We start from the raw sequence: 22933 nt of genomic DNA on the forward strand, positions 1-22933 counted from the left end.
GCGTATGCATTAAAAATCCACCAGATGGCGTATGAGTGTTATCAGTCAATGGGCGCCTATTGCATTGAAATTCAAAAAGTAAATGTGTTTAAAATATTGTATTTCTCAGTGTTTTATATTTTAAAAGCAATGCTTCCAAATGTATTTGTGTATTTTCCTCAAATTCTTCGGCATTTTGAGAGCTATAAAACCGCTCAATGTCATGTTGCAGTTTCTAAAAAAAAAATATTATTTTTAATATGTTTGCAATGTGGAAGATATCTTTCATATTTACCATAACTTTTAATTGAATATCTTCAATGGGAGTTAAGTCCTCATCTTCCGGTTCTAGATTTAAATACAAATGTTGTTTGAAATGATATAAAGCCGAAGCATCATCACTTTCTAGCAGTAAGGCCACATTATTCTCTTCTTGACTGCTTGTCAAACTAAGCTTGCTATCGACAAAATATAAGTCCAGATTATTATCGTGACTTTTATCACTGGCATTACATAAGCTAGCTATTTGTTGCAAGTTCATATTACTAAATGGTTTAATTTTCTGTTTGATTATGGGTTTAGCTTTCTTCTCAGCAGATCGCAACAAATCAATTGCTTGCGGTTTACTAAACAAATTTAATGAGTAAAGATGTCCATTAAAAAGTGAGCGATATGTTTCGCTGGTTTCTTTTACTTCAACTGGCAGCAGGACAGCATTAATTTGGGTTTTGAACTCTAGGAAGGCGACCAATTTAAGCGTAAATACAGGCAGCTGCGTGTTATGAATTCTTTTAAGAGGTATAATGATTCGACACTTGCGGCTTATAAGTAAATCTGTGGGAACACGATGCACATGCGCTTCATGCTCGTGATAGACAAGTATTTGCCAGTGGCTGCTGTGCAGCAATAGATGGCTATTGTGCAGCTTCAACAGTAATGTGGCATAAACGCCGCAACTGTTTAGGTCCACTTGTCTAGCCGTGTGGAGCAGCAACATGTCAATGCCATAGACGGGTAGTTGTCGTCGAAACTCAAGTGTCGCCTCCAAGCTTTGCTCCTCCCAAGCCTCATTCCTGGCAACTGCCACCAGCTGTTGTTTCTCGTGCTCCCGCTGTATGGCAACCAAGAGTTGTGCTGGCTGCTGTTCGTATTGCTCCAAAACGTCAGCATTTCCACGTAATCTTTCAACAGCAGCTGGCGTTAAGTCATTGAGTATGCCGTCATCTCTGGAAGCTTGCTGTTCTTGCTGCAAACTAAAGGCAATGCGATAGAATATGTTATTGTCGCTGAGACAAACCAACTGTTCAATATGCTGCACCCAAGTGCAGGCTTGCATTCCTGCCACAGACTTGCAACAGCGTTGCACGACACAATCATCCAGCTGTTCATCGTACTGGAATCTCAAGCGCACCAACTGTTCGCCATCAGTATAGTAAAAATCTCCATTATCACTGCTGGCATCGTAATCCAACCACTCGGCACCAGTGAAATGCATTTGTCGCTGTTTAATGCCCAGCAACTGAGACATATACCAGATGTCTACGCTGCCACAACTGAGGTAGACCAAACATAGGTTTAACGATGGCAGTAGACGCATAAAATCCACAGAAGTGGCATAAATGCAGAGAAGTTCAATGTTGTAGGCCTGCTCCTTATCAGCATCCTCATTTGCATCGTATGGAATCAAGACAAATACATGTCCTGCAATGCTAAAAATATGAAGCTGCTTATCGGCGATTGCGCCAACACCAAATAAGCATTGCATGAACTTTTCATGTGATTTGGTAACCGTCACTGTCATCAAAGTATAATGATCGTTTTGCCAATCACATTGGAAAATGTTCTGCTCATCGTAGGTGATGTCGTAGCTTTGCAGAAGGGTGCTCTCTCCTTTGCCTAAGCTGGGAAGATCCATGTAGACCTGCAGCAGCAACTGTTGAGTCTCCTCGTTATGCGCAATTACACTGAATCCCTCGTGAGTCTGGGCGAATGCACGAACGCCTTTTAGCCAGGCGATGCTGTGCAGCGACTTGATGGAGCCAAAACAATGAACGCGGCCATCGGACATTAGCAACAGCGTGTTGTACTCGAGCATGTGAATGCTGCGCAGATAACAGTTGTTGTTGGGCAATGGAATGCGCACCTTGGTCATCTCCATTCGACTGGTTTTCTTAGACGTCTTGAAGCGATAGTTTATCAAGTAGCATTCGTTCCAAGTGACAAACACTGATTTGGTTTTATTGTTGCTGGTCGAAGAGTGGCTTATTAGGCCACATGGTTGAAACAAAGTGTCATCCTCGATGGACCAGAGGGCGTCCTCTTCTTCTACTGTCCCTGGTTCATTTAACTCCTCAATTTCCATAATTTTCCGCAGAACAACAATTTTCAAATATGATGCACCAAAAAACAGCTGATAACTACAAGTATGACCATAGCTTTTTAGTTAAAAATTATTTTGAAACGCGTGGCGAGGCAGTCACACTGTATACAATTTTCAATATTACCGGTTAATTAACGTTGTAATATTCATTACAAATTTGTACAATTAACCTAATTAAAACTAAAATCTGATCATTCGTTTGCTCGAATGTGTTTCTATTTGTAATGTTTCTTATTGTATTTATCGCAATGATGTCCATCTCTAAAGCAATCGTTTAAAGCCAAATCATAACGACTTTGGAAGTCAGTGAAGAGGCAACAGGTAAACAAAGTTTAAATAATAATACACAAAAAATGGCGTTGCTTATTCGCCTGGCGCGACGCACTTACGCGACTAAGCTGACTGAACACCAGGCTGCGTTGATGGCACGCAGCTTGCCAAAGCGTGAAGCGATTCCCGGCGTGCAACACATTATTGTGGTGGCCTCCGGCAAAGGTGGCGTCGGCAAGAGCACTGTGGCCGGTGAGTACTTGGCTTAATTTTCCAATCATGCTTAAACAAATCTATTTTGTTTTTAGCAAATTTTGCTTGCAGCTTGGCCAAGTTGGGTGCCAGAGTGGGACTGCTGGATGGTGATATCTTTGGTCCCAGTATTCCTCTGTTGATGAATGTGCATAATGAGCCGCTTATCAATGATAACAATCTGATTATACCACCGCAGAACTACAATGTCAAGTGCCTGTCCATGGGCATGTTGACACCCACGGATGGTGCCATTATCTGGAGAGGACCTCTTGTCATGTCTGCCATACAGCGGCTACTCAAAGGCGCCGTTTGGAGTCCCCTGGATGTGTTGGTCGTGGATACCCCACCGGGAACTGGCGATGTGCATCTATCGCTGACCCAACACGCCCCAATTACTGGTGTCGTACTCGTGACCACGCCCCATAAAGCAGCTGTTGATGTAACGATCCGTGGCGCTGAAATGTATCACAAACTCAAAGTGCCCATTCTTGGCTTGGTGGAGAATATGCGTTACTCCATCTGTGACAGTTGCAAGGAGCGTACAGAGTTATTTAAGGGACCAACAGATCTATCAACCAAATTGCCACCCACAACAATCTCATTGCCATTGGAAGCGCACATTGCCGAGTGTGGCGAATCTGGAGTTCCTGTAGTTATTAAACATCCCAACTCGGAATATGCAAAGCTTTTCAGTCAACTAGCTAGTCACATTTGGGGTGTTCTAGAAAAACAGAGTGAAGCAAACAATGATGCGCACTGCGTTTTTTGAAACACTACACTACTGTACAGTACTGTTATGCCGCAAATGAGTACATTCATGCAGAAGTCTAATGCGCAGTCAAAGTAGTCAATTACAGTTGCAGTTGCATAAGTTATCCCTAATAAAATTAAGCAATGGTTTTATAGATAAGAATAAAAAACTACCAATGTTATTTTGTGTTAAGTTGTTTTAAAAATATAATCATTTAATATTTGTTATACAATTCATTTATTTATGTAATCAACACACAAACCAATAACGCACAAAAGTTATTTTAGTTTTTCTAACTTCATATGTTAAGTTAAACTTTGATCAATATTTTCCTAATAAAGAAAGAATAGTGTTGTTGATTCATGTTAAGAAATTAATGAATAAAATCAGTTTAATATTCAAAACAAATGTTATCAACGAAGCTACAACTAAGAAAGTGACCACAACGTCTAAAATATCCCAAAAGTTTATTTACATATATTTTTTTTTGGTTTTTAGTTATGAATTTATTTATTCTTCTTCAGTTTCTTCATCTTTTTCATGGCCTTACGATGCGCATATTTGTCAGTCCGCTTGATCACCTCTTTGTACTTCCGTTTGTTGAACTTTTGGAATTCCTCATCGGCCAACAATTCATCCACCAGTGATTTCTTCGTCTTGCGCGTATGACGCTCACTATAATGATCCAGAGGCGAGTGCTGAACTGTTCCAATCTGGAAGTATTTAGGCAGCACCTTGAGGTCGTTCTTCTTATAGAAATGTTTAGGATCCAACACGGAACGCATTTGTATGATCTTCAGCTCATTACGCATATCCTCAGTGATTTCAGTGGCTGGCATATCAAACCAACCGCCTCCCTTAGTCTTAGCGCGTTCTGCCTGTAATTTAATAAGAGTAACATTAATTTTTGGGAAACAAATTGGCATAAAGTACGCATTATAAGCAAGTCAATATCAGATTACTAAAGACGTCGTCAATGCGGCAACAGCACAAGCCTCAACAACTGCTGTGTTATGGGGTGTCGACAATAGCACGGATGTTTCATTTGGGAATTGAATGTATGCCCACGCCTAAATCAGTTATCTTGGCTCAACGATAAATGACAGTCTAGCGTTTCAAGGCCTCTGATGTTCCGTCGGCCTTACAGCGATCGTCACAAGCTCCGAGGCGATCACTAAGATTACAACGGATGAAACGCTTGATGTGCCATTGTCTATGAAGTGATTCGAGTCTCTTGTCACAGCAGTCGCCTCAAGCAGCAAGTGTTGTGCACTTACTACACCATCATTTGGTGCAGTTTCGGTTGTCGAATATTTCATCATCTAAATGTGTGTAAAATTTTCCACAATATGAGTTAACTTACTCTATTTAAAAGAGGCTGTTTTCGCCTGGACACTGTTGGCAACGCCTTTGACTGCGCAAATTCGCCTGTGAGTACCGTTTTCTTCATATCCAACTCGACATTTGCTTTGCGTTCCTTCTGACTTTCGCTAGTATCGTAATGCAAATCTGTGATTTTTTTGCGCTTCGACATCTTGTGAGTGTCCGAATTTTCGACTGCCTCATTAATCTGCTCAGCCAGTTCAGTAAGCCGTACTGCCACTTTTGATGGAGCTGCTAGCGTCGTTTCATTCGCTCTAGATTTAACTACTTTTCGCACATCTTTGTTGTTCACTTTGACGCCAAACAGTTCAATTTCCTGAACTTCTTCCTCCTCATCATCACTGCCTGAGTTATTGGCGCTAAGCAAGCGATCACTAAAGGCGTTATTGTATATTGCCACGGATGAATGGCCACCATCTACATCTGCATCTTGTGGCTGATCACCGGCTGTGTCAATTACAAATAACGAAGCCATTTTTATATTTTACAAAAACTAAAAACGCGCAACGCATGTGGCGTCGATTCTAAATGTTTATTATTCGTCGTGACTGGCAATTAGGTATGGGAAGAAAGGCAGTATCGATATTAATATTTGAAACGTGAGTACTCTGAGATCATAAATTGCGCGGTATATAATTTTCGGTATACAAATAACAAAAAGTTCATCCAATATTTATTCGAAATTTACGAGTTTCAGTCAATTTTACCTCATTTCGCCTGAAAATTTTCAATTTCATATATTTTAATATGCGAAAACTTATCGATATATTAAAAATGTTTAAAAATATTTACTTATCGATAGACCCATAGATGTATTTCCACCTCTAGCATATCACACGTGTTTTGTTGATTTCAGCTGAGTGGAAGTTTGGCAAAAATAGTGGCATATATAGTTGAAAAAACCCAAATATAATGTCAGTTTTCTATAAAAGACAATTCTTAGAGTATTACTTCTGGTATCTAATTTATAAAACGTAGGACCACCCAGAAAATTATTCGAGTAATCAGCTTGGTAATCGACTTCCTTCGCTGAGAGACTTATTGCGTATTATTAGGAAATACATTTCAAAGAGGGGTTCCACAAAAAACTAAAATTTCTTCGAAATGTCAATGTTCAGCAGCAAAACGGGCATTACGTCCATATTAAAGTCGTTCAGCGGTGCGGATCGCGAGCGTGCTAAAACTGCAGCTTTGAATAAAGTACGCTTTTCGACGCCAAAAGAGAAGGGCATTATTGAGTCGGTGCGAGTTGCTCTCGAGGAGCATAATTTTCACTTGATTCAGGAATTTACTTACTTTCTACGCGAGGCGGAGTTATGTGTAAGTTTGTAAAAAAATCAAAAAGTATCCATTTGTAACCTTCAACTTTTAGGATGAGGAAATTGTGGCTATTATGCGAGATGCTCGGAAAATAGTGCACAGCTTGACGCCGGAGTTTGCTGATCTTGTGGAAGCTCTTCTAGGAATCAACTGGAGGAAACGCAACATAAATGCTACAGAAGCTTACTCCGAGTTTACTGTTGATGTGATGATTGCCCACAATACGTATATTCAGATTGGAATCACCAAGTTAATCTTAAACTGGATACCAAATGATCAGGAAACTGACGATTGGATCAATGGATCGCCGTCCGAAAGTGTGCAAGCGGATCTACAAACTGTTCACACTTTGCTCAATCGTATTTTGACTGCAGTGCCAATGGCTTTTGATGTGGTTGTGGACACAATTGCGGCTAAATTTCCATATTTTAAAAAGCCGGCTCATGTCACCGCCGGGTACATACACAATGTACTTTGGCTCGTATCTTCAAAGCCAGTCTATGAAGAGCTTTTATTGCAGCTGGTTCTGCAAAAGTAAGTATTTATCCCCCATTTGTAAACATTGTAAGCATGTTTTTTTCGCTCGATAGGTTGCTTATACTGGACGTGAGTGCGCCACGTGATGAAATCGAAGCACTACGGGAGGACTCCGATGATGAAGAAGATGAAATGGAGGCGGACGCCATGTTTCAGATGGATGATGTCAATACTCAGCCAAAGCAGCCAAGACCACTAGATCATCCCATTGGTCAGATGCTTGATATATGCCTGCTGAAGCTTTTTAAGTTCCTCGACGATAAATGTCGGCCAACGCTCAATGCCAACGATGAACAGCGAATTGTGAAAAACCGATTCTTCAAGATGCTTATTCACATCTTCGACGAGGTGCTGCTCCCAAGCCACAACATACATCATGTGCAGTTTGTCATGTTTTATGTGTGCAGCATTCGTCCAGCCTATACCGAAGCCTTTCTCAATTTTCTTTGGCTAAAAGTCCAGAATCCAAATGTATCGTCAATCATACGACATGTCGCTGTTAGCTACATTGCCAGTTTTCTGGCTCGTGCCAAGTTTGTGTCATTGAGGTGAGTACAAGATTATAACTTAACCGAATAATTATTAATAGCTCAATTTGCAGCACCATCACTTACTATCTGAAGGAGTTGAGCAACTGGGCAAATACCTACATCAATGATTCGGATGAGTTTAGCAGCAAAAACTGTTCACTCAAAGCCAACATGGTATTCTTCTCCGTCTGCCAGGCCATGTTCTATTTGATTGCCTTTCGTGCGCGCGATTTGACAATCAACGAAAAGAGTAAGTTAGTTAATATCGACCCTGTTTTGGTACTAACTTTAATATCTCTCTAGATTTGCTGCTGTTAAACACGCTACAATTGTCTAGACTCGCCATGTGTCACTTCAATCCGCTGCGTTATTGCCTGCCACCGGTGGCCACTGCATTCGCTGGTGTCACGCGCACTTATCAGTTAGCATATTGTCACACAGTCCTGGAACGTAATGCACGACGCAAACTGGCAACCATTTATGGCCATGATAAGCTAATGCCAGAGGAAACGCTTGACACCTTCTTTCCCTTTGATCCATATATTCTGCCACTGTAAGCTAAACCCATCTGATTTTTAAAATTTGATTCTAATTGTTGGTTATTACAGCTCGAGCAAATATATTGAGCCAAACTATCTGGTCTATAAGGTGCACGAGTTGGAGGAGCCAACGGAAATTGTGACCACAGAGATCATGCGACGCAAGCGTGGTGATTCCGAAATGGTTGAAGACGATGACTTCATACTGGCGGACAAGCGACAGAAGCTAAGCGAACTGTCCAATAGTCAGCTGTTTGACAAACAGTTTTACTATGGAACCTCACCGGGATTTAATCAACAATAAACAAAAATGAATGTGGGGGACATAGTTGTAATAGTATTGGTATTTAATCAAAATTATAGACTTTTATAATATGAAATCCATCGAAGTTTATTGGGAGGCTTGGACTACTTGGCAGCCGCTTTAAACGCGCTGTGATGTGAGCCTGCTGCTGCCGCATTGTGTCATTGTTGGCAACAGTTGGCGTGATATGTAGTCTATAGACCTAAGCTAATCACAGTTGTGATTGAAGCCCACTTTCAGAAGCAGAGCCAATATTACAGTGGCTGCAGATGTGATTGCCATGCTGGCATTTCAGGTGCTCGCTTAGATTCAACAGGGTTGGATATCGCGCTTGTGGTAAACAATGCTGGGCTAAGCACTTTTCGTGCAGCATTTCATATTTATTAGATAGTTTGTCTTTCGAAGATGGATTGCTCTCCTAGTATTGCTTAGAGCTCGATTTATAGCTGTAGCATCAATGTGCCAGTAGCGCTGCAGCGAACTATGCAAAAAAAAAGCGACAGTTGTAGTTGCCGCACTGCAAAAAGTTTTAGTCAAACCAATTGGAAGTTTGCCTAATTTTACCACTTAGCATTGACAATGGTTTTGACCTCGAGGTAGCAGCGAAAGCAATTCGAAGCACTTCTTTAATTGCGATTTTTCATTCAACAACTGCGGTTTTTTGTCTCAAGCAAAACGGTAATAAGCTGTAGACTGAGTTCACCTGTTGTAACTGATTTTTCTTTAGACCTGGTATATTCACTCCCCGCCTGATGATCAAAAACACAGCGAAATAATTGTTTACAGCAATCGTATAGAAAATCAATTCTATTTTTTGAATCTTAACTTAGAATTCATCCATCAAATCCACACAAAAATTGTAAACAAAAAACACATCCGCGCAATTGTTGTTAAGATGCATTTAAGCAACGAACTCGTATGGAATTGGCGCCAAAGCGATGGGTTCCTCCAGTTTCTTGACGAAATGCGACTTCTTTGGCTGCTCTGGTTGACGCTTGAGGTTCACCCATTTACCCTGGGCCTTAGCATCCTTGAGCAGACGCTCGTTCTCCTTGACACGACGCAGGAAATCCTCACGGCACTTGGAGTGATGCACATGCTCGATGCGCACGTTGATGCGCTTGGCTAGGATCTTGCCGCGCACACGTTTGTTTACAATGACACCAACGGCATGCTGTGTGACATTGAAGATGCGGCCAGTCTTGCCGTGATATGCCTTGTAGGGCATACCCTTCTGGACGGCACCGTGTCCCTTGATGTCAACAATATCGCCGTTCTTGAAGACGCGCATATATGTGGACAGTGGGATGACACCATGCTTGCGGAAGGGGCGCGAGAACATGTCTCGGGTGCCGCGACGATAACCCTTTGAGTTGGTCATTTTGTTGCCTGCTGTGGTGGTTCCCTGCAATAAACAAACACTTGTAATTCACATTTTTCACAGTAAATAATGTGCACGGCACACCCGGGCACAGTTTATCGTATTTTTATGGCAAATTCAATTGAATTTTGTGCCAAATTGCACAAAATATTCACTAACCTTTTACGTATCGACGTCCACGCGGTCGTGAAGTTGGGGAAAGAAAGAAAGATGGCTACCTGCGTGGCGTTGCCACACTCGTTACAGATTGATGTAGCGGCAGGGCTGTAATTTGCTAACCGTTAATTATGCATCCCTGGTAACAGTGTTGTGTTTTTCGATTTGTGCGCGGGCTCAATTTTTAATGTTCAAGACATGATATTCAATAAGAAAATATTTTTATACTGCACGAATTTTGTTTTCGCTAATTAAATGTTACCCAGATAAGTCAAAATAGTAGTTTATTGATTTCATTTTATTAAGTTAAAAAAGTTTTACAAATTCAACAGAAAACTAATTAATATTACATTTTTGCTTAAGTTTGAGCACTTTGGTACACACACATATAATAGTAAATGTCATTTAAATATCTCGTTACATATAATTTATATTTTAACTATCGTATATAAATGTATTATATAGGCATATATGTATGTTTATATAACTTGTCCGTTGTTTGTGTTCTAAAGTTATAATTTCACTTCACAAAAATTCTAAGAATGTGGCGTCATTTCGTTTGCAATTATTACATGATTGGAATTATCAAAGCACAAAACTATTAATTAGGTTGTATGCAATGCGGGCATTTTCGTCAAATACATGATAGGTTATATATGTATATATAATATGTATATTTAGCTTATGCTTATGCATGTGGTACGTATATATAATAAATATTGTAAATAATTTCATTAATTTGTATATATATAAATATATATGTAACTCATATAAGCAAGTGTATACCAAATATATATATAAACAGTACATACACTTCGACTTGCACAAATCATCGATGTAAAACATAAAATTTAACATTAAGTGTTGCCTTTTCTTTTACATACATGTATATTAATTAATAATTTAATTTAGTAGATTATACTTGTCTCGTTTCGTTTCGTTTGGTTGGTTGATTGGTTTTCTGGTTTTCTTCTATTCTTCATCTTTTCACTTTTGCTCCATCCTTATTTTCATATATTACTTTTATTTGTATGTATGTATGTATATTATTGGCTGTTTTTTTTTGGATTTCACAAATCCCACTACAAAAGCAGTCTCTCAAACTATGAATTTAGTCCACAGCTTCTCAATGCTCTGGTCTTTCTCTACAAAAAATCCTTTCGTTGTCCATTATTATTATTGTTATTATTGGCGTATCGTATCCATATTATTAGTTCACAATTAAGCTGACTCCTTCTTGTTGTGCCCATTTTCCAGCGGTCTTTTTGGCAAGCTACTCGTCGAACAATTGCAATTGTTGTCGTCAGTATTGATGGGGGGCAGTGATGATGCGTTTTGTTGCTGCAGCTTCTGTTCCAGTCGCGTTTTGTACGTGTACAACGACTGCAATGGCACATGCAATAGCTCCACAATCTGCGTAAAGTTTAGCTCTGGAATTAAAGCACAAGTTCAGTTCAGTGTTCAACAAATTCAAGTAATTCAGTTTAATACCATTCTCTGCTGTAATATAACCATGTCGTATTAAGAAATCAATAACCACAGGCGCCGATGTCGTCTTAAAATCAGGTGTAAAGACACGCTCCACACACTCGTTGGCCGGAAGCAGTTCAAATGCCTGCACCTCGCCATCAGCGTTGTGGGGCACAAAGTCCACCGGTAGCTCCAAATCAAACACATACTCGGTGTTGGGAAACAGACCCTGATCGCTCTCAAAGAAGAACGAAACACAGCCGGCAGAAACCAGATTCTTCACGAGATCACATGGAATGGATGCTTCCTCGGCAGCCTCCTTAATGGCCGTCTCCATGATGCCGTAGCCCACCGAGAGACCACCGCCCACCATATTATCCCATTTACCAGGCCAGGTCTCTTTGGTATTGGAGCGTTGCTGCAGCCAAATGCACAGACCGTGCTGCGGATGCTTTACATAGCCATTGATGTCCACACCATACTTTCGTACACCAAACAGTGGCGTCGCAGCACGCTCCATCTTCAGCAAGGCCTTGTGCTCGGACTTCACCTCGAAGCATTCGTCCCGCCAGCCCGCCAGGGCAGAGAATAATCCCTCGCTGCGCAGATCACGTAATACTTTCTCCAATCGTGCGGTGCGTTCATTATAGTCACGGAATGCCGGATTCAATTCAACGAGTCCCTGTGTAAATGTGTAAATGGTCTTGAAACGTTGAAGTGACGATGATGTCATGTTCAATGCTCACCTGCTTGGTGTATTCACAGTCACGTATGCAGAACACTTCAGGATACTTGAGCAGCTGCTTATAGACATCCGATTTAATGAGGCCAACTTGCTGTCCGCCAACCAGAAATGGACGTATGTCGCCCTTAGGAACGCCTGCCATGTGATAGAATTAATATCAGAGCTAATTAATTTTAAGTGCACTTTCCAATTAACAACATCTATGATGTTTGGCCATGAAGCAGTAGTGTTATTTATAAATGCAGGCATTATTAATCGTATAATCAGAAGCGCATCGTAGATGTGATTCATTGGAAGCAAGATTAGATTATAAACTTTATCTACCGCTCAATCTGAGAAGGAAGAGTGACGGAGTTGCTTCCCATTTTCATAAAATGTTTGCTCAATTATTCATTTCTTTCTTATAAACAAATTATTAAATTATTTGCTAATCTTAATATATTTGATAATCTTAATAATTGTTTCTTTTAGTCTGATGATCCTTTAAACTTTTATTGTCATTAATCTTTCTACAATAATATAAAACACTAAGCCGTCTTAAGTTGATTAAGTTATGCAAACATTTTAATATACCTTCAATGATTTCGTTGAGCAAACCTCGAGATTTTAAACATTATTTTCTAGGCCAGACAGAACAGCGACTTTCTTATCGCCTCGCACAACATTAATAATTCTCTATAATTCAATTTATGATTGCGAACATTTTTTCTCAATGGCAGGCATTTTAAATTGGAAACCCTTGCTTTTAATATTATTTCCTCTATCGATATACATAGTATTAAAGTTCATTAGCTGTCCAATTCGAACTATACCCAAACGGACTGATTAGATATATGTGAAATCTAATAGGACACGTAATTAGCTGCCTTAAGTACTTTTGCTTGAATCGAATTTAATTGCTTTATTGTGTAGCTGTGTTTCTAATTTGCTTTTGCTCAAACAAAGGAATCGAGGTAATTTGAAGAAAGTATTCAACAAATTAATTATTGTTTGTTATTTCTCACAATTTATTATTATACATTTTAAAAGAGTTGTAATTACTTTTCACCTCAACATTATAGTTTCTTAAAAAAAACTTTTACTATAATATTTGTTCATATTATATGGTTAAGTTAGACTTTTAACTATACTTTCAGATCGTCAGTATGATTTAAAATTCATTTACTCTTGTGAAACCTTAGAATATACCTTCTAAGAATAGTTTTCTATTTAAATTATTAAGAAAAGTAGTCCAAAAGCTGGGAATTTTTAGAAGTAGTCATATAAACAAATTAATCAATGTCCGGACTTGGCTGATAATGAAATCAATACTGTAAAAGCGGTTCGTACCGGTTGGCGAGATCGTCACCGACTTTTGGCCAACTCAATTATTGCATCACTTGAAAAGCGAATGAGTGGAAAACAACAAATCAGCGCAAAAAACATAAACACAAAATTCCAATTCACTTCATGATTCAAAGCCAAACAACACATATATGTACATACATAGTATATAAAAGTCGACAAAGTATCTAAAGCAAAACAGAAAGAAGAGAAGACAAAAAAAAACAAGTCAGAATATACAATGCGATACCCTAGAGTTGACGAATATATATGTATATATTTCTACACATATTGTAAAAATAAACAAATGAATAATCGACCATAAAGCTTATACAGCAGAATATGCTATAGAGATTTATGTAGATCGGTTGAACCAAGTTTACTCCAAAATGTTTTGCACGCAAAAAGGGTATTCGAAACGAAACTTTGATTCGTTTATAACTTTTGTGGCGAAATAAGTTGAAATAGTTGGGAAGCAAAATAAAAACAAAAACACGTCAAAGAGCAGAAAGCGCGCATGCCGCTTATCAGCGGGGATAGAGAGCGCGAAAGAGTGGTAAAAAATAGAGATAGAAGTAGAGAGAGAGAGAGAGAGAGAGAGAGAGAAAGAGGCATTCTGAATAAATGAAAACATATGTGGCCTTTCTTTGCACTTAATTAAACCATAAACATCTATCTCTTTATGTATTTGTATTGATACATATAGAATAAGTTCATATATATCTCAATATATACATATATACGCGCATGTGTGCGTTTGTATTTGTGAGATGTTTCAGCTGTTGCTGCATGTTGTTGTTATTTTTGCTGTTGTCACTGAAAATGCCAAAAGCTGAGAGCTGCTTTTGCCCTCAAGGTGATGCGATAAAAATCTTGTTACAATTGCAATCAAGTGACAAATAATTAGTTAATTCTGTTGCAGCGTAAAGTTCTTAATTATTAGCGACAAAATCTGCATATGAATGTATGTTTGTATTTGTAACCTTGATTACTATATTTTATTTATATGTATGGCGAGCGCACTTTGTGTGTCGATTGCTTGATAAAAATGATCTTGCATAAGAGTCGCTGCCTGCTTATTTGTTTGTTTGATTTTTTGTTTAGCATTGAATTTTACTTTATGTTTAATTGCTGTTAATGCAGAAAGAATTGTGCATTGTTGAAATGCGATAATGAGACACACAGCTGCAAGCACATATTTTCTTATAGTGAAATGCTGAACAATAATAATATTACGAGGTAAACAACCAAATAATTCCAGTATCAGATGACAAAGCAAGCGAGTGAGAGCGAGCAACAGGTGAAATTAATCGAGCAATGGTGGAACGGAAGTACAGATCGATAACATGAGATTAATCGATTTAGAAGGACGATCTCTGCGCAGTGCCTGCTGACTGCCAGCGGTCTGCCAAAAAGGAAATTAATTTCAATGTCAATGCAGAGAAAGAGATGATGAGATTATTGGGATGCTGCGAAAAACGACATACGACATGGCAATGGCAGTGGAAGGCGTCAGCGACGTCAGCACAGCAGCAATTGCACACACACACACACGCACCATACAAGTAAACAAACTAATCGATAATTCGCACTCTCTTGCTCTCGCTCTTTTTGCAGCAATTGCAGTAAACTGTGCTGTATGTGCTGCTGCACCCATAACATTGGCGCCCTGGCCGCCCACAGTATAAGTATGTGTGTGTGTGTACTCGGTACATCAGAGTTCTAGGGTCGGCCAAACCCATTTTCATGGCCAACAGGCAAACCCAAAAACCCTAACAATATATCCAGAAACAACTAGAATGAGCTTTGCTACGAAAGAGTTAGTGACACTCACCTGTCAAATAGAAATTATTAAACTTTTGCGCTAGTCCCAGCAGACGCGACACATCGGTTGACGACATTGATGAGGGCGATGAGAGTATAGTACAGGCTCGGTCAGCCACAAAGTAAATACAAATACACTTTAAACGCCGGCTACCTTTGCTCTCACTCCACTCCGCTCCTCACCGCTCTATCAACTCCCACACCAACAACACACTCGAAGTTTAACGCGCAAGGAATGTCGCAATTGGGATTTTGTCTTTTGGGGGAGGGCTTTTTTCGTTTTGAGTTGCTTTCCTTGACCGGACACTATCTGTGTTTGCTGACCGCACAATTACTTATTCGTAATTTTCTCTATTTTAATTAGGGATATATATGGTGGACAATAAACGACAAAACCAACCATCAAAACACAACCGCACGCAACGAAAACACAGCCGTAGTGCTCGGGGTGACCGCAAGTGCGATTTCAAAATATGCTCTTTGTAGAGGTGGAAAAACGTCGATAGCACTTCCGATGATTTGATATTTTAACTTTTTTTCTTAAAAATAGCTTTTTATAAATTGTATTGTTTAACACTGGTGCGTGGATTCTTTCTGCAACTTCCAATTCCAAAATATACATGTTATTGCCCACAGATAAACGTACCATATCGACATTTTTATACTAATAAAATTAACTTAATTTTGAACAGCTTGTTATTTATTTGTTTAAGAAAAACTACTTGCTAACTCGAACATTTGTTATCCCAAACATCCGTTAAAGTACAATTTTTGTAAAACTGAAAATACATTAGTATATACCAAATTCATAATTTTCGCTGTCAGTGCTGCATAACGCCACGATACAGATTACCCATTAATCATAAACAGCTGATTACGAAACATATGTTTTGTATCTGGCCTTGAGTATATTCTGTGCTAGTGTTGGAAAACTTTTGTATATAGTGTGTTTAACAACACACGTGGGGAACAAACGTCACGCTGACAAGAGTACAAAGTTAGAAAAAGTTAGAAACATAAGCAGAGCACGGGGAACGCATTCGTTTTCCCAGTTGTGTTGTAAGCTTCAAAATAATTTGGCAGCTGGATTGACCGTAAATTAGTAACTTACCCAGGCAAGGCACGCGATTAAATTCCAAAATGAGCGACGATTACTTAAGGAAACCATTTTCACTAGCGCCCGCACCAGCCGGTAAGACAATCGTACATTACGCAATGTGACTTATCGGTTACATGAAGTGTTTCTTGAATGAAAACGTATTGTTTTGCAGTCGATGATCCACAATCTTCAGCATCAGCAAACTACACACCAGCCACAAGCACATTCAGCAGTGCTCCAGTCTCGCCGTACCTCAACTATGATTCACGATTCTTGCGGCAAGCGCAGCCCGAGTTCATATTCCCCGAGGGAGCTAACAAGCAGCGAGGCCGTTTTGAGTTGGCCTTTTCTCAGATAGGCACATCTGTAATGATTGGCGGTGGCATTGGTGGACTGGCGGGCGTCTACAATGGCTTTAAAGTTACAAACGCGCTAAATCAGACGGGGAAGCTGCGACGCACGCAGTAAGTAAAAAAATCTCAATCCAATGAACAGCCGAGTCTAATTGGCTCTGCTGCAATGGCCATAGGAAGTACGTTCAAGAGAGCCTTTGTGAATATAAGCTATATTTTTCTTCTACGATTATAATATTAATTAAATACATAGACTATAATTGTTATTTTCGGCCAAAAGAAACCATTCTAGAAAATAGTTATTTGCAAATATAAATATTTTTCAATAATAATGTCTTACAGGTTGATCAATCACGTTATGAAACAGGGTTCAGGTACGGCAAATACCTTGGGAACGTTAGCTGTGCTTTACTCGGCGTGTGGAGTGTTGCTGCAGTATGTGCGTGATCAGGATGACAACATAAATACTGTAATAGCTGGTACTGCTACTGGACTGTTATACAAATCAACAGGTAAGAATGGCATCGATTCTCTTATTTAAATTGCTTTAATTGCATTGTTGAATTTCTTGTTTTTCAGCTGGCCTGCGAAAGTGTGCCCTGGGCGGCGCTATTGGTTTGGGCATCTCGTCGCTCTATTGCTTATATCTGCTGTCACAAGAGAGCAACAACAACACAAACTCAAGTCCTAAATTCCTGTAGGTGGGTGAGACGACGGCCTAGCTTTTTATATACGATTGAACAGCTGCAGTAACTGCCGCCAATCGCTGCGATCAATGCCCAATGGCTGACGGCGGACTTCCACTACATGCCCTAATGCAATGTGTGTGTGTGTGTAGTTGTCGTTTCGATGCGCTTTACCGTCAAATATATAGTTTTGTTTTATATTATAAATACATATATATTTAGAATTATCTGGACACTATAAGAATTTCTTTTTAGTTAACCAACCACACTTCACTGTTCATCATCAGGCATACATACCAAAATTATTGTTGCTAAGAAGTATCCAACCTCAATAATGAAATGAAAATAAAGTTGTGTGTGCTTTATATGCAACTTGCCATTAAACAAACTGATAGTAATATTTTATTCGTTATGAAAGAGCCACTTCAATGTTTCTAATATAACACTGTAATATAACACTACCATACCACAGACTCGGCCTAAGCTCGCCTCTTTAGTAATCGACGGTTTCGGAATTGACGCCTGTTAATGTAAGGATCTTGACGTTCTTTTCCTCATCCAGGACGTTATTAGTGGGTGCCTCACAGCTGGTGTCCTCCGTGGAGCAAGTGTGACAATGACAATTTACGGCCTCCATGTACTTGTACTTGCGTATGCTATCAGTCGCATCCGGATGACAGTTCTTCAGAATGGCCACAGAGGGTTGACGTTGTGCGTGCACACAAACGGGATGGAAAGACCGCTTATACGGGAATTTCCAGTCGGAGATTTCGCTGGAGTCACAGCGACCCCAACAGCTCCACACGCTGACATTGTCCCAGCACTCGCGGCCCTGGAAATCAGATTGAGTTACCCGATAAGTGTACAGGCGACGATGGCAACCAAGTGGCGCAATTGTTGGGCCACTGGACAAAGGCTGCAGATCCTGCAACATTTGGGCGCTGATGGCTTGCATAAGCCAGATTATAAGCAAGAATGAAGGCAGGCCGCTAAAGTATAACACAAATTAAATTCAATCATATTCACTCCAAGAATATTCAATCATATTCACTCCAAGAATATTTGCGGTTTACTTACTGCAGTGCCATCATTTCGAAGGATTATCGTTGCTGCTTCTTAGGTTGCGGCAGCTGTCGCAGTCGAATGCGCTCTGCTGGTGGCTTTGAATATTCATCGTTATTTATAGTCGAACGCCAGCTTTGGTCCTGCCGAATGCTGTAGCCGAATAGACCTTGCCTTGGTCGTCCTGGCGGCTGCGCAATGCTTCCTAAAGAAATGTTAAGTTATTGCGGATTTTACACATTAAAGACGCGAGCAATTTAACTTATAATTTATTATTCGAAAATTCAAATTTATTTGAAGAAAAACTCTGCAGATAATAATAGAATCTTCATTTCAAATTCATGTGCATTTTAATATTAAGTTTTTTAGATAATATTTCATTTAAATTTTGTTGTGTTTCATGTGGATATAGTTTAATTAAGTACTATTCAAGTTCTGTAGTTCTACAAGGATCTACAAGGAATTACTTACTAGCATTGCTACCATTAATATTCGACATTTCTTCCAACAATTAATTCAATATTTAATAAATTAAAGAAAATGTGTTTATAATTATAAATATATTCCACATTTTTAATCAACTATGGTAATGTACAGAAACTGCATTTAATAGTATGAAAATTCTATTTATTACCACACAGAACTTATAATTTATATAATAATCATTTGGCTTAATAGTAAAATATAATATATAATGAATTTAGCAATATTAATAATCTGCAATTAGGAAAAGTATTGTATTTGCTACCACAATTATTTTGCATATTTTTATATAAAACAAAGTGGAAAATATAAGTTTTTGGCTACTATTATTAATTTAATATTTGCTCGAACTAAGAAGGTATAAGGAGGTGTTCATATGCGGAATCTGTTACCTAAGGATGGAAGATAGAAAAATGCATTTAGTTGAATTAATATTTAGGTTTTTATTTAAATGTGTATAATGCAAGTTAATTTAGTTTATACTATGGAAATTTTGTTGATGGAAATTTGGCTATAAGAAATTATCAAAAAAGAACAAAATGCCCGAAAATATGCAATAATTTAGCAGTTGTCAGGAATTTGTTGAGTGTCTTATCGAAAGGGGGAAATAAAAAAAAACGGTTTCTATTGGACGTGGGCCATGAGAATTGATTGCTGCACCAGAATACCTTTTGCCCACGCTTACGCTTCCTCTATTGTGAGTAGGGATGTTGCCAGGGAATTGGGGCAGGGAATTGATCATTGGATGCGATCAGAATTGGAAATAATGAGGCGACGTCGTCTTTGTCGTTTAGGAGCGACGACGAATTTCATGATGCGAACCATAACGCTGATTACGCAGCTGCACCCGAAAGCGCCGATTATTATTGTTGTTAGTGTTGTTGTCGAGAGCACGATCCTCCAGCTGACGATTGATATGGGGGGGCTGGCAAGGCGGCGACAGCTGCTGCCGAGGAGGCATCAACAGCTGCCGCTGCTGCTGCGGCGGCTGCTGCAGCTGCTGCAATTGCAGCAGAGGGAATGGCGGCTACTCCTGCTGCTGGGCCTGCTGAAGCTGCTGATGCTGCTGCTAATGGTAGTGGAAGTGGCAGTGGCAGTGGTAAAGCTGCCACCTGCTGCTGTAACTGCAGCTCCTCGCCATCCACATCGGCCACGTCCTCCTCGTTGGCACTCTCATCTCCGTCCAGATCATCATTGTGATCGGCGATCAGCGAATGAGATCGATTCGTGCTGCCCACATCCTCGCGTGCCATTGCCGTGGCCATCAAACGCTGGCGTCGTTCCTCCATTAAGCGATCTCGCTCCTTGTGTATGTAGTCGCGTTTGTTGGGCAACCCGGCCACATTGTTGGCCGACAACGCGGAGCGTACAATGTTCATGTCGGTGGCCTCCATCCATTCATCCGTTTCGGCCACATAGCATTCGGTGTGGGAGATGGTGGAGACGCCATTAAAGCCGCCAATGGCAAAGATCATATCATCGATGATCTCGAGTCCGAAATTGCTGCGCGAATGATTCATTTGACGTATGAAATGCCACGATTGTGTCTCCGGATCGAAGCGTTCCCCCGTCGACAGGCGCGAGGTGCCATTGAAGCCCCCAATCACATACAGCTGATCCCGGAAGGCCACACAACTCACCCCGGAGCGACGATGATTCATATTCGGTATGCGTGTCCAGACATTCGTCATGGGATCATAGAACTCGGCGCTATCCAAGCACTCCTGACCATTGAATCCTCCCGTCGCATAGATGCGACCATGGAGCGTACAAGCGCTGGCATCCGATCGCTGCATGTTCATGGGCGGTATGATGGACCATTGATTCGTCTTGGGATTGTAGCGCTCGACGGTATTGAGGCGATTGTGTCCGTCGTATCCACCGATGGCATAGATCATGCCATTAAGCTCTGCGACGCTGACATAGCAGCGACGACAATGCATGGGAGCAATCTCGTTCCAACGCTTCTTGACCGCATCGAAGACGCGACAGGTGTTGAAGTACTCGACACCATCGTAGCCGCCAATCGAGAAGATCTTAAAGCCCAGCACCGCAGTGCCGTGATAGGCACGCGGTCCCGCCGGATCCTCCGCATTGATGTTGACCCAGCGATCGGCACGGGTGTCGTAGGTCTCGATGCAGCCCTTGGAGGTGCCGCCACTCCAGCCGCCAATGGCAAAGATGACCTCATGCGGTAGCCGTGGCATCGCCAGCGGTGGTGTGGTCAGCTGAGGGAGGGGGGAGAACTTGAAGGATTTTTCAGGACAGAACATGAATGGGAAATAAGTTACCTCTTCGGCTTGCGGGTTGAGAAAGTCCAGGTCGTACATGAATTTAAAGGTGTCGACTATCAGGGGCTTCGCTGCCTCGCATTGAATGACATAGGGATGCTCCTTGACCTCCTCCATGAAGCACTGCACTCAAGAATAAAGGAATAGCAATTAGTGCAATTCATTAAGAGGAACAATCTGCTCGATTACCTTGGGAGTCATCAGACCAAGGCGCACGCCCGTCATCAGATGCGCCACATGCTGTTTGCGATTTTCTGGATCTCGGTCAATCCATTTGACGCACAACTTCCACACATAATCCTCTTCACGTGTGTTCAGCTCATCGTCGCTAATGATGCTGTAAAAGTCCTTCACATTCATGTCCAGTATGTCCGTATTGCGGGCAGCCACATCCGTAAAGTATCTCAGCGTATAATTGCGCGCCTTCAGATACAAGTCCTCGAGAAAGCGAAAGCTGCAATGCGAGTCAATTAAAATGAGATTACAATAGAAAGGGAATTCAAATCCAACAAGCTGAAGAGGAAATATTGAGTTGGTCGATTAATGAACATACCGCGCAAAACCCATGATGCTGACACAGTTCTCTGGGCTAAGGGTGCGACTGAGGTAATCCTTGCATTGCTTGACCAATCCAACCATGCCTACGTAATCCGCACAGATGAGCAGCTCGTGTACGTTGTCGTCGCTGATGTTGGTCTTGCGCAGGTATGCATACTGGATGACCGAGTTCATGATGGACGCACTGATACCCGGTATGTGCACTATCCGGCTCTCATCACTGCCCGCTCCCGATCGGCTATTGAACCCCGTAAACTGTGCGCTGAGAGAAGAAGAGACCTAGAAACGGCATAGAAGTAGATCTAAAAAACTCACCGAAAGTAAGAGCTGCAGGAACACATGATGGCACGGTGCACATTGAAGGATTGCTCCCCGACCGAGATTTGTGCATCGCACAGTAGATTCGCTTCCCGTAACTCGTTCAGCACATTGAGGGCATGATCACTGACAATGGGTGATAGGGATTTGGCGGATAACTTCTGTGCGGGATTACTATTAATGCTGTTATCCAATTCATCACCCTGATAGCTGCCATCCAGATCTGTGTCCATCAACTCCATGGGCACAAGCTCCAATTGACCCTCATTCATGCCATGCAAATGATTTCCGTTCTGTTGTCGATTCATATCGTAAGCGAGCCAGCGATTTTGTCTCGGTTAGGTCTCAAATCCTGGTCCTTGTCTGCACAATCCCCAATCGGATCAAGAACGAAGCAGTAAGAGAGATAGAGAAAAAGTCATTTGATGGCAATTCCATAGATCGCTAACGCTTAATTGTCAATTGCCTACCAAGGGAAACGCGTTTTGTTGATATTTTATATTTTTGTGGGCTGTTTTTAGGGAGAAATCTCTCCGTATTTAACAATAGGAACAGAAATAATGTGTTCAATAATTAATCAACAACAACGAGACAGTTCTCGGAACGCACAAAATGGGACTACTAAGTGACAGAAAAAAAAACTAAAAACTAAACGCACTCTAATCTTTCTCTATCTCTTTTTAGTTCCCAATCACATCACATAGAAACGTCTTACCTATTGCCAATATCATGGATTTCCCTTTGCCGAAAATTAATTGCCTTCCAAAATTTGCTAAAGAGTACCAGGGATTAGGTCTAGGCACAGAAAGTAAATTTTCAAAATGCTTTGGCTTTAAATTTAAAAATAAACTGTGCCTAGACATCTCAGGCAAAGCATAATATAATTCATTTTCAAGCTCAGATATAAAGTCAGTCAAATATGTCCTAACATCGATA

At 40.6% G+C, this 22933-nt stretch overlaps 8 protein-coding genes and 1 non-coding gene across 11 annotated transcripts; 3 read left to right on the forward strand and 6 right to left on the reverse strand.

Moving 5' to 3' along the window:
• Positions 1-7: 7 nt before the first annotated feature.
• On the reverse strand, positions 8-2524 carry LOC132787971 (uncharacterized). Its single transcript, XM_060795238.1, has 3 exons — positions 2484-2524; positions 275-2396; positions 8-214 (listed from the first exon to the last, which is right to left on the reverse strand). The coding sequence occupies exons 1-3, from the start codon at positions 2507-2509 to the stop codon at positions 89-91; spliced, it is 2274 nt and encodes a 757-aa protein (XP_060651221.1). The 5' UTR covers positions 2510-2524; the 3' UTR covers positions 8-88.
• LOC132788026 (iron-sulfur protein NUBPL) lies at positions 2463-3871 on the forward strand. Its single transcript, XM_060795317.1, has 2 exons — positions 2463-2881; positions 2938-3871. Exons 1-2 carry the CDS (start codon positions 2713-2715, stop codon positions 3651-3653), a joined length of 885 nt encoding a protein of 294 aa, XP_060651300.1. The 5' UTR covers positions 2463-2712; the 3' UTR covers positions 3654-3871.
• Positions 3872-4085: 214 nt separating this feature from the next.
• On the reverse strand, positions 4086-5576 carry LOC132788035 (deoxynucleotidyltransferase terminal-interacting protein 2). The gene is made up of 2 exons (XM_060795329.1): positions 4999-5576; positions 4086-4513 (listed from the first exon to the last, which is right to left on the reverse strand). Exons 1-2 carry the CDS (start codon positions 5491-5493, stop codon positions 4142-4144), a joined length of 867 nt encoding a protein of 288 aa, XP_060651312.1. The 5' UTR covers positions 5494-5576; the 3' UTR covers positions 4086-4141.
• On the reverse strand, positions 4584-4895 carry LOC132783800 (small nucleolar RNA U85). The gene has a single exon (XR_009632215.1). It is a non-coding gene; the product is annotated as a small nucleolar RNA U85 (small nucleolar RNA).
• Positions 5577-5847: 271 nt separating the features above from the next.
• LOC132787982 (RNA polymerase I-specific transcription initiation factor RRN3) lies at positions 5848-8324 on the forward strand. Its single transcript, XM_060795250.1, has 6 exons — positions 5848-6338; positions 6391-6872; positions 6929-7423; positions 7477-7655; positions 7709-7958; positions 8014-8324. The coding sequence occupies exons 1-6, from the start codon at positions 6123-6125 to the stop codon at positions 8246-8248; spliced, it is 1857 nt and encodes a 618-aa protein (XP_060651233.1). The 5' UTR covers positions 5848-6122; the 3' UTR covers positions 8249-8324.
• A 697-nt stretch (positions 8325-9021) lies between these two features.
• Positions 9022-9943, reverse strand: LOC132788053 (large ribosomal subunit protein eL21). Its single transcript, XM_060795351.1, has 2 exons — positions 9789-9943; positions 9022-9653 (listed from the first exon to the last, which is right to left on the reverse strand). Exon 2 carries the CDS (start codon positions 9627-9629, stop codon positions 9150-9152), a length of 480 nt encoding a protein of 159 aa, XP_060651334.1. The 5' UTR covers positions 9630-9653; positions 9789-9943; the 3' UTR covers positions 9022-9149.
• Positions 9944-10841: 898 nt separating this feature from the next.
• On the reverse strand, positions 10842-15862 carry LOC132788009 (uncharacterized). The gene is made up of 4 exons (XM_060795295.1): positions 15158-15862; positions 12002-12135; positions 11277-11937; positions 10842-11215 (listed from the first exon to the last, which is right to left on the reverse strand). Exons 1-4 carry the CDS (start codon positions 15222-15224, stop codon positions 11007-11009), a joined length of 1071 nt encoding a protein of 356 aa, XP_060651278.1. The 5' UTR covers positions 15225-15862; the 3' UTR covers positions 10842-11006.
• A 253-nt stretch (positions 15863-16115) lies between these two features.
• On the forward strand, positions 16116-17529 carry LOC132788045 (mitochondrial import inner membrane translocase subunit Tim23). Its single transcript, XM_060795340.1, has 4 exons — positions 16116-16339; positions 16419-16710; positions 16942-17111; positions 17179-17529. Exons 1-4 carry the CDS (start codon positions 16288-16290, stop codon positions 17298-17300), a joined length of 636 nt encoding a protein of 211 aa, XP_060651323.1. The 5' UTR covers positions 16116-16287; the 3' UTR covers positions 17301-17529.
• A 118-nt stretch (positions 17530-17647) lies between these two features.
• On the reverse strand, positions 17648-22859 carry LOC132787935 (kelch-like protein 10). Of its 3 annotated transcripts, XM_060795237.1 has the most exons (7): positions 22468-22598; positions 21995-22360; positions 21675-21941; positions 21311-21575; positions 21122-21244; positions 19790-21058; positions 17764-18201 (listed from the first exon to the last, which is right to left on the reverse strand). In XM_060795237.1, exons 2-7 carry the CDS (start codon positions 22303-22305, stop codon positions 17779-17781), a joined length of 2658 nt encoding a protein of 885 aa, XP_060651220.1. In that variant the 5' UTR covers positions 22306-22360; positions 22468-22598; the 3' UTR covers positions 17764-17778. The 3 variants fall into 3 exon arrangements, with proteins under 3 accessions (XP_060651218.1, XP_060651220.1, XP_060651217.1); XM_060795234.1 differs by lacking the exons at positions 17764-18201; positions 22468-22598 and adding an exon at positions 22713-22859 and having other exon boundaries at positions 19249-21058; XM_060795235.1 differs by lacking the exons at positions 19790-21058; positions 21122-21244; positions 21311-21575; ... (1 more) ...; positions 21995-22360; positions 22468-22598 and adding an exon at positions 18363-18520 and having other exon boundaries at positions 17648-18274.
• Between the last annotated feature and the right edge of the window lie 74 nt (positions 22860-22933).

Source organism: Drosophila nasuta, chromosome 2L (genome assembly GCF_023558535.2).
Source record: "Drosophila nasuta strain 15112-1781.00 chromosome 2L, ASM2355853v1, whole genome shotgun sequence".
NCBI lineage: Eukaryota > Metazoa > Arthropoda > Insecta > Diptera > Drosophilidae > Drosophila > Drosophila nasuta.

What these genes read in the sequence shown, in the direction of transcription:
- LOC132787971 (XM_060795238.1), bottom strand. Translation starts at nt 2,509, where the DNA reads ATGAATATTACAACGTTAATTAACCG. An exon ending in ATTACAACGTTAATTAACCG is followed by an intron (nt 2,397 to 2,483) that starts GTAATATTGAAA and finishes TCATACTTGTAG; the next exon opens with TTATCAGCTGTTTTTTGGTG. An exon ending in ATATTCAATTAAAAGTTATG is followed by an intron (nt 215 to 274) that starts GTAAATATGAAA and finishes TTTTTTTTTTAG; the next exon opens with AAACTGCAACATGACATTGA.
- LOC132788026 (XM_060795317.1), top strand. Translation starts at nt 2,713, where the DNA reads ATGGCGTTGCTTATTCGCCTGGCGCGACGCACTTACGCGACTAAGCTG. An exon ending in CGGCAAGAGCACTGTGGCCG is followed by an intron (nt 2,882 to 2,937) that starts GTGAGTACTTGG and finishes TTTTGTTTTTAG; the next exon opens with CAAATTTTGCTTGCAGCTTG.
- LOC132788035 (XM_060795329.1), bottom strand. Translation starts at nt 5,493, where the DNA reads ATGGCTTCGTTATTTGTAATTGACACAGCCGGTGATCAGCCACAAGAT. An exon ending in AACAGCCTCTTTTAAATAGA is followed by an intron (nt 4,514 to 4,998) that starts GTAAGTTAACTC and finishes ATTAAATTACAG; the next exon opens with GCAGAACGCGCTAAGACTAA.
- LOC132787982 (XM_060795250.1), top strand. Translation starts at nt 6,123, where the DNA reads ATGTCAATGTTCAGCAGCAAAACGGGCATTACGTCCATATTAAAGTCG. An exon ending in GCCAAGTTTGTGTCATTGAG is followed by an intron (nt 7,424 to 7,476) that starts GTGAGTACAAGA and finishes CTCAATTTGCAG; the next exon opens with CACCATCACTTACTATCTGA. An exon ending in GATCCATATATTCTGCCACT is followed by an intron (nt 7,959 to 8,013) that starts GTAAGCTAAACC and finishes TGGTTATTACAG; the next exon opens with CTCGAGCAAATATATTGAGC.
- LOC132788053 (XM_060795351.1), bottom strand. Translation starts at nt 9,629, where the DNA reads ATGACCAACTCAAAGGGTTATCGTCGCGGCACCCGAGACATGTTCTCG.
- LOC132788009 (XM_060795295.1), bottom strand. Translation starts at nt 15,224, where the DNA reads ATGTCGTCAACCGATGTGTCGCGTCTGCTGGGACTAGCGCAAAAGTTT. An exon ending in TAATAATTTCTATTTGACAG is followed by an intron (nt 12,136 to 15,157) that starts GTGAGTGTCACT and finishes ATCACATGGCAG; the next exon opens with GCGTTCCTAAGGGCGACATA. An exon ending in TTATATTACAGCAGAGAATG is followed by an intron (nt 11,216 to 11,276) that starts GTATTAAACTGA and finishes CTTTAATTCCAG; the next exon opens with AGCTAAACTTTACGCAGATT.
- LOC132788045 (XM_060795340.1), top strand. Translation starts at nt 16,288, where the DNA reads ATGAGCGACGATTACTTAAGGAAACCATTTTCACTAGCGCCCGCACCA. An exon ending in GGGAAGCTGCGACGCACGCA is followed by an intron (nt 16,711 to 16,941) that starts GTAAGTAAAAAA and finishes AATGTCTTACAG; the next exon opens with GTTGATCAATCACGTTATGA. An exon ending in ACTGTTATACAAATCAACAG is followed by an intron (nt 17,112 to 17,178) that starts GTAAGAATGGCA and finishes CTTGTTTTTCAG; the next exon opens with CTGGCCTGCGAAAGTGTGCC.
- LOC132787935 (XM_060795237.1), bottom strand. Translation starts at nt 22,305, where the DNA reads ATGAATCGACAACAGAACGGAAATCATTTGCATGGCATGAATGAGGGT. An exon ending in TCCTGCAGCTCTTACTTTCG is followed by an intron (nt 21,942 to 21,994) that starts GTGAGTTTTTTA and finishes TTCTTCTCTCAG; the next exon opens with CGCACAGTTTACGGGGTTCA. An exon ending in AGCATCATGGGTTTTGCGCG is followed by an intron (nt 21,576 to 21,674) that starts GTATGTTCATTA and finishes CTCGCATTGCAG; the next exon opens with CTTTCGCTTTCTCGAGGACT.